At 39.9% G+C, this 17,925-nt stretch overlaps 1 protein-coding gene across 1 annotated transcript in view; it reads left to right on the plus strand.

The window, feature by feature from the left end:
• KHDRBS2 (KH RNA binding domain containing, signal transduction associated 2) overlaps window positions 1–17,925 on the plus strand; it is a 254,207-nt gene that overhangs the window by 139,099 nt on the left and 97,183 nt on the right. The window contains exons 5-6 of the mRNA XM_041410578.1: window positions 14,484–14,611; window positions 16,925–17,120. Of these exons, the coding sequence (XP_041266512.1) occupies window positions 14,484–14,611; window positions 16,925–17,120 (324 nt within the window). The remainder of the gene's footprint in view (window positions 1–14,483; window positions 14,612–16,924; window positions 17,121–17,925) is intronic.

A 17,925-nucleotide genomic window follows, 5' to 3' on the forward strand; every position in this document is an offset into this window, starting at 1 on the left:
TTTCTATTTGGAAGTGTAGCACTGGGCATAGCCAGCTGTGGCCTCGCCAGTGCTGAGCAGACAGCAATAATCCCCTCCCTTGTCCTCCTGGCAGTGCTCTTCCCAATGCAGTCCTAGATGCCATTGGCCCAAGGGTACATTGCTGGTACCTGGGGAGCTTGTTGTTCACCAGAACCCCGAAGTTTTTTTCTGCAAATCTTCAGGAAAATGCTTTGAGGAGACTGAGTCTCCAGCAGGTGCTGGTGCCTACATTATTGCTCCGCAGGTGTGGGACTTTGCACTCTGGTTGAAATTCATGAGATTCTTCTTTGCCCATTTCTCAGCAGGATCTCTGAATGGTGGCACAACCCTCTGGTTGTGTGTCAGCCACTCTTCCCCGTTCCGTGTCACCTTATAAACCCCAGGTGAACCTGCTGAGGGAGTGCTCTGTTCCATCATCCACTCCTGAGTAGAGTTGAGCAGTGCTGGACCCAGCACACACTCCTGGAGCACAGCACTAGTGACTTGCCTCCTGCTGAACTTTGGGACACTGATCATAACGCCTGGGCCCACTCCTGGACCCTTGAAAATACAAGTTCACCTGCTCACACCTTTCTAAAAATTATTTTCTACTTAAAAATACTCATCAGTGCTTGATTATCTGATGTCTTAATGGGGTTATGGGGGTTTTCTTGGTGATGTGTGGAAATTCTCTTTTCCAAATCTTCAAACTTGTGGCCCTGATGAGAAGAAAAAAAAAGTGTTAGTAGGAGTTAATTAGAAAGAAACAAGTGATTTTTTTCCAAAACCAGAAAACAAAATTATAATTCTACTAACTGTAAACAATGTTTGGGGAAATAGAAGATTTTGAAATTACATGATGCCAGGAGCCACAATGGGATATGGAAGACATACTCTAATTAGTCATGCTTGAGTCTTCCACCAGCCCTTGAGCTTTTATCAGATGTTTTGGTATAAAAAAAGATAGAAGGAAAAGACAACATTTTTACATTACTATGTTGACTGTATGAAACTGAGTTGATGGTGCATTGCAATGCATTCTGTGGCACATACAGCATTTTGCCTTGTTCTGAATGTTTTAAGTGGGTGCTGGGAAATGGCTCTAGAGAGATGAAGGTAGGATTTCTTTGCCAACAAAACCTGGAGAAATGTGAAGTGCTCCTGGCTTGGGCGCAGAGTACCTGGCAATCTTTGAAAACATAATGGGTTGATTTCTATGGTGTATCTTTAATTTCTTCATATGTAGGTTTGTGCTTAAATGTTCAGACCTACAGGGACAGACTTGAGAGCAGTTAAAATTTCCCAGTGATTTCCCTGAAATCACCAAGTTGAGTGATAAAAAATCTCTGGGTTTTTAACAGCAATATTAGGTCTGTTAATTCTCAGCATGCCTTAGTGAGGCTATGGCATGATAGCAGGAAAGCCTGGACATAAAAATTTCAGGTTAAGCCATAAATTTTCAACCCAGGTTATTTATAGAAGCTTTAAGGAATCCAGGAAAATCATGAAGTTTTTATCTAAACCACTTAGCCCAAGTAGTAATGAGTGTAAATAACTGTGGGTTATTGAGACCTGCCCAGCAGAGAGCTGGATTGGAGACTTTAATCTCATAAACCCCAGGTCTGAAAAGCTTAAATTCAGTAAAATAATCTGCTTCTGCTGCTAAGTAGGATTAGTTGTAGCCACTGGAAACTGAGAATACTCAGCACCTTGAAGTCATATGCATTTGCCTTGGCTTGCTGTACTGAATATAAATGCTTAATGAGACATTGATATCCAGTGCCTATCCAGATTAATCATTGAAACACATGGCAAATACTTTAAATTAAATATATTTTGGTTTTAGTTAAATACATTTCAGTTAAAATAATTGATCATTTGAATTGCAAAAAAAAAATTAGTCTCGCTTCATCCCATTTACAGCATTCTTTCCTCTAAAAAAACAAGTGATGCAGTTATTGTTATTTCTTTAGTGTCCACTCATATTTTCTATGATGAAGTGAATTATTATAATGAAAGACAAGGTATTTAGTTGTCCTAAATGTGAAGCATTTATTTAAATTCAGAACATTTTTCTTGAATGGAATGGAAAACCAGAAGGAAGGTCTAGCACGGATTTCCACCATGCTTCTAAAATCAATAATGTAGAACTGAGTTGATTATAGTTAAATAATAATTTGAAACTAATGGGTTCACAATGACTTGTATTCAGTTCCACATAATTCTACTGTAAGTCTGTGTAGTTTTTTGGTTGGAAAACATGCAAAGTAAGGTGACAGATATTTATGTATATTTTGATGTTAAGATAGCTCACCAGACTTTCTAGCAGTATAGAAGACTGGTAAGGAATCAATCTTCAGGTAAAATTTTTTTGTATCACAGCTGAGGCTTATTAGCACTACCTATTATCTTTAGACAAAAAATAAATGAAGTTTCATTTTTACGGATATGGCTAAAACCCCTGTATCTCCACAATTTGTCATCTGCCCCAACTTTTAGTCACAGAAAAGCACTGAAGTCAGTGGGGTCTTTTTTCATAGTCAAGAATATAGGGTTGATTTCAAACCCCAGCTGTGATTCTGTGGTGAAATCGGGTGAGACTTGAGCCCACCAGGCTCCGGGTGCCTGGTTTGGGTGTGCTTGTGGGGTTTGTGTGAGTGGGGCAGCTGCCCTGAAGCCCTGAACTCAGGTGGAGTCAGTGGCACTCACACTTGGGCTCTGAACAAGCTTTCCACATTTGTGCTGAATGGGAAATCTGCTTGGAAAATTCAGCTTATGTGGCACTTGGTTAACAGCTGCAGGCATCCACTTTCCAGATGGAATTGGTGAGTCCCTTTAACGTGGCACTGAGCTCAGCAAAGTTCTTCAGGGCATAGGAGTTGTGCTTACTCATGTAGCACCTCCTCAATCTGCCCCTGTATTTTAAGGTAAAGAAAGAAAAGGTGAGACCTTATGTTTCATTTCCTAATTACTCAACCATATTTTTACTATCCCAATTAAGAGTGTGACTTTAGGAGAGGAAATTTGTGGCCAGGATAATGTTGGCCATATTACTAATTAATAGTATTGACTTAATAACCAGTCATCAATATGTGCTGTATTTAAGTACCTGTACTTGCTTTCACATATATTTAATAAACAATTACAGAAACTTCTTGCTTTAGCTATTTAGGAAAGACTGAAGAACATAGTTCTAATATAAAATAGTGATTAACATCTAGCTTAGAAAAAGTTCAGTGAGGATTCCTTTCACCCAGTCATCGTATATGCATTTTCTGCTATAAGAAGAAGAAAAAAATTCATCTCTGTGAATAAAAAAGAAAGTAACTTAATAATTCTCTTTTTGTAGATTTCTGACTCATAGCACAGAATTAAACTTATTAAGGCTTTTCTTTGATGAGAGTCCAGATTAGTAGCTTCAAAGAGACTTAGACATTTTGATAGATTTCAGTGATGCATATTCACATTAAGCAGGAAGGACAACCATATATGTTCTTATATGGCATTGTTTAAATATTATAAATATATGTATATATGATATGAATATTAGAAATACTTAAAAATATAAGTATTATTTAAATATGTTAAAATGTTTGCAAGTGCAAAACTGTGTGGAGCATAGTAAGAAGGAGCTAGCTAGGGTCACCTTTAAAATCCTTCCATATGTCTATAACAGTATAATAATGTGTAATAGAAAGAAACTGAACGTGTTTTCCAAGCCCATTTTGCCTTCTTTCTCTCTTTTCCATTTCAGTACCATATGTAATTACTGATCACATTTCTTCGAAATGATAGAAAAGTACTGAATACTATTTTTTCTTTCACTATGAGAAATGTGTTTGGATATCAGGAAGCTGGAGTTTAATTTTCAACACTAAGATTACCATCATGAATCTCTTTAAAAGTTTAGAATAAATTCCATCATGTTATGTTTCAAGAAAAATAAACAATTTTTTAAGAAAATACACCGATGGACTGGAGAGTCAGAAATGGAGTTGATTAAGTTATATGCTAATGAAACTAGTATGTAGAAAATACGATAGTTAAGTCTGACTTCTTTTTATGGCATTTATGTCTCTCAATATGCCTGTGGTTTCTCTCTTAAGAGTACAGTTTGCTTCTGTGCCCAGTGAGTATCATTAGGGTTACCTGATACAGGAGTATATCATATTCGGAGCAACACTACAGTAAATGCAAAAGCTGGGATGAAATACAGACCCTCATATACTAAATGGAATATCTTGCTATAAATGCAGCTCTTTAGAAGCTGTTTTTCTGCTTCTGGATGCAGTTTAGAAATAGATTTTTTTGCCTATAAGTTTTCTGGCAGCATTCCACCTGACAGCCTACATCCCTTCCTCTGCTTTACTGCCACTTCTTGGATTAATAGTTGGGCTTGATCTTCAGTTGTTTCTGTTCACATGTTTTCAGTGAGTGGATCCTTCAGCTGGGACACTTATTTCACTTTTCCCCTTGAACCTGTAAAGTTTGTATTTGATCTGAAGGTGGTTTTCTTGTGCAGCCACCTGGGGAGGGATGGGGTAGACAGAGCAGCTGTGGAAAAATGTAAGAAGCAAAAAGACTTTTTGCTACCCAGTAAGAAGAAGGAATTATATGATATTCAGTTAACAGGAAAAAAAAAAAAAAGTGATAATTCTATTAAAATACCTCACGACCTTCTTCAGCACATGCTACAGAGAAAAAAAAAAAAAAAGACACATAAATGTCCTGGTGGATAAACTTATTTAAAGGGTTTATGCAATAGCAAAATAAAATATATTCAACTTTATTATAGAACTAATAACATTTTTATCATGAAACTCTGACAGTACTTTCATCTAGATCTGGCTGCATTAATTACTTACTCAGTTTTATATATTTCATTCCTAATCTTTCATATACCATGTATTTTATGGAGAGCAGAGAGACACTTGGGAATGAGTATATCTATACTTGGTACATGGTCTCATCTTTCCTTTATGAATTATTTTCTACCTCTTGTTATTCCTGTTATTTCCTTAATAATTTTTCCTTTTGTCTTAAATCTCATTCAGAAAAAAAAACAAACTTAAAACATCTTACATCTGATACATACCTTTCTAATGGGATTATTAAATCAGCTATTTTAAACCCGTATATTTGTTGCTATTTTTTGGGGCTTGCCATTTTCCTTGGTTTTCCACTGTCAAGATTTCAGCTTTTCTTGTTTGATATGTTTATTTTTCTTTCACTATTTTTATTTATTTATATATTTCTACTCTTTCTCACATGAAGTTAGGCATAAACTTCAGAAATCTAAATGTATATTATTTTAATATTTTTAGTTTCTGTGACAGTTCAGACAGTGACCCCAGGATTCAATAGCAGCATACTTTTACTGTCTTTTCTTCATGCTTATTGATTTTAGTACAGAGAGAGGGACTCCATGCATACCTGCTTGTTCTCCTGTGATTGTCCTCTGCACCATTACACTGGCTGTCCATAAATCTATCTGTAATGAAACTGATTTAGATTATCACAGTTCAAACCAAGCAGATTGAAAATATCTTTGATTCCAGCGGTGAAAATTGCTCTTGTATTTTTATGATGCTATTACAGACCATCTTCCCAGCATGTATCTTTTTTTTTTTCCCCTTACTATGCAAAAGTCTTGGCACTGGATGGGATGTGCTATGCTGTTTAGTTTGGGTTAGTCAGGTTGCTCTGTAGGAGGAGTGCATGAGAAATAGAGATACTGTGTTTTCTGTCTCAACCTCTGGCTAGGCACTGGCTAGGAAAATGCTGAGGCACTGCTGCTGCCTTCCAAAGCCAAGCCCTCATGGCAGCCTGAGGTTCCCAGAAGGAGTTCCTGTCTCCATCCTTTCTTTTGCTGTCAGTCCAGCTTTGCCACCAGTTTGTTCTCTGCCAAGCAGCTGTGGCAGGCAGTGATGGCTCTGCTGCAGTGCCATCGGGAGTGGAGACAATGATGCTTCAGTCCTCAGTGACCTGGGAGGTCTTATTTATTCTAAGCCTACAAAAAAACTTCACCGGCACAGACTATGGCTAAATTGGATGATCAAAGACATATGCAGGGCTCCTAAAGTGTCCTGCATGCAGCAGAACCTAGAACCCAGCGGAACCTGGGTTAGTCTGGAGCAATCCGTTTTCTAGAAAAATGGAGGACCAAACACACATGGTAGCCTATGCTACCATTCCCACAGCTCCTCTGTCAAGAGAGTGCTGACTATAAAGAATCACCCTTCAGCCAGATTCTGCTCTCAGGATGTTACAGCTGGGTCTGTGGTAAGTGAAATTTAAGATATTCTTTGTCTCCTGACTTATGGTTATTAATAGATTTCAGTATATGCTAGCAGAATTAAGAAATTTCTGTTCTGCATCTGTGAAATCGACTTAGTGCTTGCCAAGACAGTCCTTACTTCAAGGACAGCTCATGGTATCGTAATCCTGTATTGGAATAAAATAAAACCCTAAAATTGATTTAAAAACTAGTTCCTTGTCATGTATCAAGTTCAGTTCCAGTGTATTATATGCTATCAACCTGTACAGATTATCACCTAATTGGATTTTTCAAAGTTCTGAAATGATCCTGAAGCTGTAAAAGAAAGAGCACTCCACAGACCTGTAGTAAGACCGTTTCTTGCCCAGACCTGTCTTTCTTGGCGGCCCTTTCTAGTCTCTTTAGATCAAGCAGCATGTTTTGTTTACTGTGCCACGTGGGGCTGAGGGAGTGTGGCTGTAGCCAGGCCAAGTAAAGAAGTCTGAATTTTGCTGGCTGCTGTTGCCATCTCTGTTATCCTTGACTAGGGAGCTGCAAACCTCCAGCAGCGGGTTAGCAGGACCAATCTGGGTCTCACCTGGCATAGCTGGAATAAAAAAGTTGCATATGTACTGTGTATAGATTGTTACTTGTCTTGGCTTCAATGTAAATTATAGCAGACAGTTACTCCAGCCTTAAGAGCAGGTAATGATCTCATTAGTAGCAGAGCTTCAGCAAACAGCTGGAGAACAGTGGCAGTCCTACTCCTCTTCTTGCCTCCTTTGAAGCAACTGGGTTTTCCTGGAGGAAGAGCAGCCATATCACATCCCTTCCTTCCAAGAAGCCAGTGTAAACATCCAGCAGGAATCCATAACAATTTCTTTAGGATTAGGTGGCTGCACCACCCTTCCTGTAGCCTGCTATATGTCCTCTGTTCTTATTACCAATTCCCTTATAAGTCTCTTTCAGGTGACAGCTGTAAATAAGCACAAGTCTCTGGCAGCCAGAGCTCACTTGGAATTAAATTCAGGGATAGGGAGCTGTCAGCTAACCGACTTCTGTGGCAGCATAGCTGTCATTGAAATGAATTACCACAGTATCCATTTGTGTGGGGCCTGTGAACAAGAGGGGTGAAACAAATTGGGCTGAAATTTAGTACAGGCTTCTGCAAGTTTTTCAAAAGCCATGCCCCCATCTTCAGTGTGATTATTTTGTGTGGTTAACAGCATTTCCATGTAAACTGTAATAATCTTCTGTTGAAAGGTCTCTTTAGTATGAAAAACAAAATTTAAATTGATTATACAATTAACTGAGACTTATTTTGCTCTGTTCTGTCAAAGACTAAAATATCTGGGTGAAAGTTTCTTAGCACTTTGCCTATGTACAATTTCCACCCGGGGATTGGCAGCTTCTCTTCAGATGCCGAGGAGAAAACACCCCCTCCCTTCCACACTGCTTGTAGAGAGCAGTGCCCCATGCTGATGATGCCAGGCAGATTTAATTGTGCATGCTCAAAGAGAAAAATGACATCCACGCTTGGGTGAGTGCTCTCTGTGGCAAGCTGACAAATCCCCCAGCTGTCAACTAACCTCAAAGGCAAGTGTACGTGGCTCTAGCTTATGTCTGCTTGCTTTCTGCCCATAGGCATTTGGAAGCTGAAACTCATATTGGCTGCAACACATTCAAACTGCTATTGAAAGAAATGGATGGTCTGTTTTATGTGTTTCAATCTCTAAGGGCGATTCACACAATTAAGGGGTTTTTTTCAGACTGGACTGTAAGCAGGTAGACAGCACCTTTTTGCATACGGGGCAGGGGGAAGTGTGTAATGTTTATGGCTGTGGATCTGGCTAAGTTGCTGATTGCTTAGAGAAAGTAATTTCTTCCTTGGGCTCAGATGGATTATATTTGTATTTTTATATATTTATTGGGTTTTCCAGAGAACTACATGCATACAAAACGGCCTTACTTGAGTGCCAATATATATGGGCAAATGCAAAGAGGCATGTGTTGCTAACGCAGTACTGGAGTCATTTTGGCAGCAGCTTTGTTACTTGGGGTGCACTGCAGGCTGTCCATCTAAACCCATCATTACCTGGCACCTATGCTCTGGTGTGATAACCAGAGCAATCTGTGAACGGGCAAAGAGCCATCCTGACAGATGGCTTTGACTGTAGGTAACCAGGAAACCATGCATATACATTAAACATGGGTTCAGAGAGTGTGGGTGTTATCTGGGAACATCAAAATAGCTGTGTGGTTTGAACTCCTCCATGTATTGTTGAGAACATATGCCATACCCACCATACACACAGGGAGGGTGGGCTAGAGCCAGTTCCCACAGTTCTGGTGAACTTTGTAGGGATTGCTTGGTTGGGCACGGGCTCAGCTACAGGTGAATCTCATATTTTGCAATGGACTTCAGATCAGTATTAGAAAGACAAAGCATGAAGCTTAAGGATGCGGTTCATAGAATAATAGAATGGCTTGGGTTGGAAGGGACCTTAAAGATCACCTAGTTCCAACCACCTCCTACTAGACCAGGTTGTTCAGAGCCCCATCCAGCCTGGCCTTGAACACTGCCAGGGATGGGTCATCCACAATATCTCTGGGCAACCTGTCCCATTGCCTCACCACCATCACAGTAAAGAATTTTTTTCCTAGTATCTAATCTAAACCTACTCTTTTAGTTTTAAAGTAGTCCTGTGACTTTGTCCCTTTTAAGAAGTCTCTCCGTCTTTCTCATAGGCTCCCCTCAAGTACTGGAATGACACAATTAGATCACTCCAAAACCTTCTTTTTACCAGGCTGAACAATTGCAGCTCTTGGCCTTCCTCATAGCAGAGGTGCTTCAGCCCTCTGATCATCTAGTCCCTCCTCTAGTCTCATTCCAACAGGTCCACATCCTTCCTGTGCTGAGGACCCCAGAATTGGATGGAGAACTGCAGGTGGGGTCTCACCAGAGTGCAGCAGAGGGGCAGAATCCCCTCCCTCACCCTGCTGAGCACTCTGCTTTTGGTGCAGCCTAGAACACGTTTGGCTTTCTGGGCTGTAAGTGGACATTGCCAGGCCAGCCTCTCATCCACCAGCACTCCCAGGTCCTTCCCATCAGGGCTGCTCTGGATCTGCTCATCCCCCAGCCTGGATTGATACCAGGGGTTGCCCTGACCCAGGTGCAGCAATTAATTTACATGCCCAGCTCAGGCACTGTCTCACCCAAATCTGAGGTGATGGAGAGGGCTATCCAATCTACCTGGCACAATTGTTCTAAGTTTACTAACCTGACACTGATAAATGCTATTGATATGTGCAGAAAGAAGTTCAGTCTGTTTATATTTGAGTGCACTGGAGTCTTAGAACAGGATTTTAAAATGTTAAAAAGTAACAGGAAATGCCAAATATCTCTTGTCAACTCAGGATTTAGTTTATCAAGTACTTTGATTACTGAGCAGCCAGTACTGTTTTTTTTCCTAACAGCCTGATATTAAAGCACTCAACTAAAAAGTGGAAATTCCACAGTTCTTGGTCTCTTCAGTGTACTGAACTGGAGATTCTGACCCCATGAGTCCAGATAACTGGCTCTCACTATGCTCTGAAGCTGAAGTATAGCACAGTTTACCATTGTAAGGACACAGAGAACACAAAGAAGCGGGGACTCCAGGAACTCCTCATCACCAGTTGTTTCCACAGTGCTTTTTAGGGCTTCCCCATATACAGAAGGGGGCATGTGGAAAATGTCTCTTTTAGTGTCCAAAATTAGAATGTATCTAAAACCAAACAAAACAAAGGGGCTATATTCTTATCACCTAGCTCCACCTAAAATTCAATGTGTCTTCTGTGTCCCATTTTCTGGCTGTGAGTTTTCTGAAGCATGTACTCAATGGAAATTTTAGCCTAATTGGAATTTAAGCTGCCTGAAAATAGCCCCAAGGCAGCACCAGCAGAATTTAGGGGAGATTGTCTAGCTTCAGTGAATCTGCAAATACATAGAGCTCTGGAATTCTTTTGCTGATGTGAGGAGCTGGGCAGGATGCAGAAATGCTGGAGGAGTCCAAATCCATCTCCTGTTCCCTTTCTGCTCCCTGAGCACAGGAAGAGAGTGAGGCAGGATGGGTAAACATATGTCTGGGAATGTGGTGCTCTGTGCTGGCAACACAGAGCTTCAGAGGATATTACATGTGTGGGAGTGAAAGAGTGCCTTATTCATGCTTCAGAATTGTCAGTGTGAAACATTGTGATTATCATTTTAGATTTGACATGTATAACTCTGCATTTTTAAGGTAGTTTGAATGTAGCCTAAACTACTCTTCCCATAACTATCTGGTAAAAATGAAATTCAGCTGTCACAGATAAGAGTAATGATATTTATTAATAGAATTGTAATAGAACTTAAATGGGCAGAGTACATCAGGACAGGAGATCACAGTCCTTTAGGGATTGATTTATCCTTGACTTCTATGAGCTTTTGTTATGCTAATGATAGATACATATTCCCCAAATCCTTTTGGTCTTCCTGTGCCTTACCCTTTGATTTCTTTATTAACTCTCTTCCCTTGTCACTACATGTTCTTGTTAATTCGGATCAGGTTTTGCAAGTTGCATCATACTTTTTTTACCAAAATGGTTTACTGAGTTCACTAGCAGCTTACGTGCTTTCCCCCTTTGCTGCATCTCCTGTCAGTGCTTCCAGAAGGGCCTGTGGGTGAGCTGCCTCCAGCCAGACTGATTTCCTCTGGAAAACCTGTACATGGGTTTCCTTTGTTCCTACAACATTCGAGGCAACCAACCTAATTAATCACTCCAAACCTTCATTAATAAATGTAATTGTGGTAATTTGGGGTAAACGTGTTGATGTTTTCTGGACTACTGAATGTTTTATCTGAACACATAATTTGATTTTTTAGGCGTTTACATAAATATGGAAATTTATGATGGCCCTGGGTGCTATGATTTTGCTCATGTTGAAAATCCTTCACATTTCTAAAGTCAAGATGTGTGTTTAGGTGAATAGTCGTGGGCATGGGTGGTTAGCTCACAGTTAGTAAACACTGATCACCATGATCAGTGCACCAAAGTTGATTGCAGCTTCCTTATCAGCAGCAAATGAAAAAGCTGTTTATATGTAGTAATGTCTTAAGGGATATAAGCAAGAGCAAAATACATAGGTCGATGTAGATTATCAGCTGTAAGAATAGGTATAAGACTGTTAGAAAGCTATAAGAAAAGCTAGGAAGTACAGAACATTTTTCATGAGCTTATTTTAACATAAAAGGGAGGTTGTTTTTTGGGTTTTTTTTCCCGAAACAAAATACACTACTGTAGTGTGTAGCTACTTCCTTGTACTTCATTCAGCGTAGGTTTGCCTCGAAACATCAGGTACTCTTCCTTGGGACTAGGTATATACGAAACATCAGCAGCATAATTTTGCTCGTGTGCTGGGCTCTGAACTCAGATGCAATTAAATATTCGTCAGGATAGGTACCCTGACTCTAGCTATACTTGTAGCAGCTACGAAAGATTAATTCAATGTTATGTCTCTTTAAGGGAAGAGGCAAAATGAGAATTTCTGATGAAAATTTCAGGTTTCAGGTTTAGAAATTCTGAACCTTACTATGCTTTTTAAGGAGCCTATAAGATAAATTATCTATGTAGAGTTATATTTTTAATAAATTCATTCTCTTTCAAGAGACCTGTCCCAGCATCTTCCTTTGGGAGTACTGTGCTGTCTTTACCTTGTCATTTCCAAATACACTGTTTCTTAACTGAATGTGCAGCAAAGAACCTGCACACTAAAACTAAGGGCATTGCATAACACAATGTAAAGTTTTGCAGATTTTGTTGTATATTATAAATGTGATTTGTATTTTCTGTTTTGTCGATACTAAGATTTTAAATTATATTTGTACCTGAGGGAGTAATTGTTTTTTTGAGGCAATTTCTAGTAGAATTCATTTATTCAGCAGTATTCCAAAAGAGAGGGGTTAAAGCAGCAACACAGAAATTCCAATTTCTGTCCCTTTTAGGTCCTTTTTTTCTCCCACATTTTCCTCTTACAAAATGTACCTACATTATTAATGAAGTTTAGTCTCAGTACCAGTGTGGAATCTAGAGGGTAAACTAAATCAGCAAGTTTGAAGTCCTAATCCTTATAAGGCCAGTATGAATAACAGATAATATTAAGAGGGCACAGTGGATGATAACTGTTCCAACAATTGCTGTAAATGTGATCTCACTGGTTCTGTTTTTCCCTCTGTATTTTGCAGAACACATTGATTTAGGAGAAGTCTTTGGTTTATAACTATTTATGTTAGAAGGATAGAAAAATGCGCAAAAAGATTTGGGGATGGTATGAAAGGAAAGACATTATCTATTTTATTATCAAATCAGTGATTTGCTTAATAAAATAGATTATTTTATTTTTAATTATGGTTGTGCTGCAATTATCACACACTGTTGTATAAATCGGGTTCTTTTCTGAATTTCAGTAATAGATTTATCTCCAGCTACACCCTCTCTGAATTTAGAAAGGAAATTGTGATCAGGCCTACATAGAACACAGCAGGATCAGGATCATATCTTTAAACAGATTTCCTGGACCTCCTTAGGTGGGAGCAGGAACAAGCAAGGCCTCAGTTCGAGCTCACCATTTGCTTGGTCTTCAACTTGGCTGAAAGAGGTGTCACTTGTAATGCACTTTCAGGTCCTTGCATGACAGTCAATGGCAGTGGAGGGATGCCATTGGAGGGATGGAAGGACAAAAGAGCGGAAATCAATAATCCTTTCTGTTTTGAACCAATAATTAGCTGTCACACATCTGTGCTGCCAGTGAGCTGGCTGCTGCGGCAGACTTTCAATACAGTGACCAGCCTACAAAAAAGCTGGATAAAATGGAAGGAAGCTAAAAAAAAAAAAGGAATTTCTGACAGAGGAATTTGGGCAAACATAAAAGTAAGTAAACATGTCCATTATTATGTATTATAATAGATGAGACACTCTATAGACAGAAAAGAACAGCTTCAGGTTCACAAGCACTGGTCCTCATGGCGGACTTCAACATCCACAACATCTGTTGGAGGGGCAACACAGCAGGGCAAGTGCATTCCTGGAATACATTGAGGATAACTTCCTTCTCCTGGAGAAGGAAGAAGCCATTGGGGGACATGCTCTATGGTGGACTTTGCTCTCACCAACAGGGAGAGCAGGGCTGGTGGGGAAGGTGAAGCTCAAGGCTAGCCTGGGCTGCACTGACCATGAAATGATGGAGTTCAAGAGCCTTAGGGCAGGGAGGAGAGTGCACAGCAAGGTCTGGCCTGGACTTGAGGAGAGCAGATTTTGGTCTCTCCAGGGAACTGCTTGGTGGAGTGCAGTAGGATAGAGCCCTGGAAGGAAGAGGGACCCAATAGAGATAATGAATATTCAAGAATCACCTCACCCAGTCACGCATTCCAATGAAGAGGAAGTCAACACAATGTTCTTGTCAGGGGGCTTGGAATTAGAACTTTAAGGTCCCTTCCAACCCAAACCATTTTTTGAGTCTGTGATTCTATTTTGTATTAGTGAGAAAAGGAAGTTCATCTGGTGTTCTGTTAACTGAGCCAAAAGAAATTGCAGTGCTAAAGTCGATACCCTGTTGACTTCAAATGGGTCTATTTTATTTCATTTTAAATTTCATAATAATTTTTTTATATTAACTATAGCTTTGTTATTTGACTCCTTTCAGGATATACAAAATAAGTGAATGCGACATTCTGTGATGCTAATTGGTATTGAATTAAATCATCCATTCATGCTAATGTTTAAAATAAGGTAGAATTTGTACTTTAAGTGCATAAAGGTAGCCAGGGAAGTTTGCCAAAAATAAAAATAAAAAAAATAAAATGCTTTTTTGTTAGTCTAATTACAAGTTGCTTGAAATTAGTACCTTTTGTATGTTTAAGTCATCTGCATTTTGCATTCAGATACATTTCTCTGTGTTTATGCCTTCTGTGCCTTTTGTGGGTTTTTTACATGTTCATGCTCCTTATGACCACCTTCACTACCCATACATATACTTTTTTCTGTCCATAATTATAGGCAGTTGTCCACTCCCACATGTACAATTTTTCAGCATGCCAGTTATAATGCAGAGCAATCCACCAAAATACCATCCACAGAATTTTTGGTCTGGGTGGTTTGCCAGCTCAGTCAAAATACAAAGTTTCATAAATTTTTATCTTTTGCATTTCAGGATTATAATGATGAAATTCGCCAGGAGCAGCTGAGAGAACTTTCGTACTTGAACGGTTCTGAGGATTCATCGCGTGGACGGGGCATTCGAGGAAGAGGAATCCGTGTGCCACCTGCAGCTCCTTCAAGGTGTAGTAACCTGAGCTGTTATGTTAGTAGCTTTACAAAATGTAAGCAATAGTAAAAAAAACATAGTTAAAAAAAAAAAGACAGTTACATGCATATCCTGGTCAGTAAACCAAAATATTTGTGTTCAGATAACCAGTGTAGTCTATATTGTTCCAAATTTTCGTATCTAGGGGGCACAGTGAGTGACAACAAATGGGAGCAGATTATGAAGACAGGAAAAGGATATTTCTAAGAAAGAATACTTTTATGCTAGTCCTAAGGCAGTATGGTCAGTAGCATATATTTGGTCAAAATAATAGTGTAGTCAGAGAAGGCCTCATAGCCTAGGTGGGACTTTATTTGCCAAATAATTACTTTTTATACATGTTACAGCTATACTGTGTGTATATACAAATATACCGATGTATATAAATTTCATTATGTGTTATGTGTTGATGGATTATCAGTTTTAAGTGAATTTGATTGGCATAACCTTAAAACATTGGGGTGTGAACTTTCCCCAGTATTTTTTCATATCTAAATAACATATATCTCTGCTTATTATTAAGGCCAGTGTAAAATCTTAGAACATTCTCTCAGACTTGTTTTTTTTCCTTGTCAGCAATTGAATGGGCTGATCTTTCCTATGACCTCTGAGGTTTTTTCCCTGAGGGTGTCTATCATGTTTGCTATCAGTTTTTCCTACATGAGCTTTTTTAATTGGTAGTATGATGCACTTACACAGAATTTTTTGCAGTTGGCATTCATGACCATCTTCTCCTCAAAGAGTGTCTGTGCTCAGTCTTCCTTACATCCAAGATCTACGAACAGCTTGACTTAATGATGTTGTTCAGAATGTCACTGCAGTGGCATGCTAGTTTGTTAACTAGAAGCTTTTAAATTGGGTTCAAAGCATAATCAGTGGAGTTCTGGCCCCTAATTCCTGCAAAATGCCCAAATGAATCAGTTGCACAGATCTTATGATGTTGGATGCCTTCCCTATTTTCCAGTCAAAAATCCCAGGAGAATATTAAAAAAAAACCTGTTGAAGCAAGTCTAGAGGAGGGCCACAAAAATGGTCAGAGGTCTGGAGCACCTCTCCTTATGAAGTCAGGCTGAGAGAGCTGGTTTGTTCAACCCAGAGAAGAGAAGGTCCCTGGGATAACTCGTTGCAGCCATTCCACATATAGAGAGGTCTAATAAGAAAGAGAAAGACTTTTTGCCAGTCTTAAATTAAAAGAGATTGGACATAGGTAAGAAACACTGGAAAAAGTTGTGGGCACCCCATCACTGGAAGTGTTCAAGGTCAAGTTGGACATATCTTTAATAATTCGATCTAGTGAAAGATGTCTCTTCCAACACAAACCATTCACTGATTCTGCAAGTCTAAAATCAGGTACTGAAACTTGTAGTAAAGTAATGAACATCACAAGTTAATGCAGTGGGTTTGGTTGTCTCAGCAGGGAACAAGCCACAGTTGCTACTGCTACAGGAGACCTGAGTTCCATTCACAGCTGTGGATCCGGGTGTCATGCATGGTTGTTATACCTGGCAATCACAGTCTTCCAAAATCACAGCACATCCAGGAGCGTATTGCTCTGAAACAAAACTCACAAACTGCTACCCTGATTTATCCCCTTTCTGTTTCGTCAAATGGTATAGATACAAGTCTTTTTAAACAGTAGCAGCTTCTTCTGACTTAGTAAGTTGTACAGCAATGAAGATATAGCATAAATAGCCTGGAGGATGCTGAACCTCTTTCCATGCTTGTCTATATGCTCTATTCTCTCTGTGCAGGGGGGGAAGGTAGAATCCCACACTACCAATCCTATGTACTGAACTTAATTAGACAGGAAGAAAAGTGATTCCTCTCCTTTTATATTCTTCCTCTACTTTGCCTTGCAAGTTTCTGCTGTCCTGCAATATCTTCTCCCAGTCCACTTCTCTGACCCACCAATAAGCATGAAAATGAGAGCGATGACGGCTCTTCTAAAATAGTTTGAGAACAACAGAAGAGGTTCCTTATTTTCTCCATCTTCTAGAACTGCTTTGGAGTAATTCTGCAACCCTGTGAATTACAATTATTTAGAATTTTATTAGTACAAGCAACAACAGGATCAGGTACAAAAGGCACTGAGTAGTTTAAAAATATAGCCTTTCCATAATATGAGTTCTGCCTGAGATGTTGCCTAAAAGTGCTTGATATTGTAGCTGCCAAAACCCCAGAGTTACATGATGCTTTAAACAGTAGTAAAAACGTGAGAGCATTTAAAATGGGGCATGTCTTCCTTCATTGTACACGCCAGAGTGACCATCCCTTTTTGCTCCCCGCAGGGGCCGTGGGGGTGCCATTCCTCCCCCGCTGCCTGGACGAGGTGCCCAAGCGCCCCGAGGAGCGCCGGTGACACGCGGAGCGCTCCCTGTCCCACCGGTGGCCAGGGGCGTGCCCACCCCTCGGGCCCGGGGCGCCCCGTCCGTGCCGGGTTACAGACCGCCCCCGCCGCCCGCGCACGAGGCCTATGAGGACTATGTGAGTAATGCCTTATCCACAGCGGGTGAGCCAGGCTCTGTCAGGGACATCGAGTCCTGCCGAGATGGAATAGGCCAGGCCGAAAGCTCCTCTGTCTCTAACGCTTCTCCCTGCAGGTGAACCACGGGCTGGGTGATGCAATGTGTCTGCAGGCCTGTGCTAGGCCACGTGGGTTTGTATATTTGTTCACAGCTTAGTTTTGGATATGAGAGATCATGCTGGATAGTTCTTGGGGGATCACAAAAGAGCAATACAGATATTCTAAAATTTGTGTTGTATGCCTAAAGTCAGTTTTTACTGTAACCAAGTTTTACTTTTTTTACTGTAACCAAGTTCCTAAGAATAACAGCTTATAGCCTTTGTGAGAAAATGAGGAGGTGGGGGGGGAGGCATGCTGTTGTTCCAAATCCTTTTTATTACGTATTTGTATTCAACACATGTTACAGATACATAACAAATAGAAATTCAGGGAGTTTTCATGAAAGCTGATACAATGATTCATCTTTAGCCAGGAGCAGTACTGACTGTCACCTTTTCTTATGAGGTGTTAAAAATAATTGTGCTGTACACATCAAAGCTTTCAAGCCATCCTCATTAATGTTTCCTCCTGGAACTATCACCATAACAACAGATATCCAAATAGAGAAGAAAGTGCTATCAAATATGATGTCTGAATTTTTCCACCTATGGCGAGTCCAAGAGTAAGATGAACATCCGATCTGTTCCCTAATCCTACCACCAGGGAAAGATGCACTCTTATTCAATAAATAGTCTGCCTAGAACAGAGGAAGGGAAAATGAATCAG

Source organism: Onychostruthus taczanowskii, unplaced genomic scaffold (assembly GCF_017590055.1).
Source record: "Onychostruthus taczanowskii isolate IOZ18803 unplaced genomic scaffold, ASM1759005v1 scaffold33, whole genome shotgun sequence".
NCBI lineage: Eukaryota > Metazoa > Chordata > Aves > Passeriformes > Passeridae > Onychostruthus > Onychostruthus taczanowskii.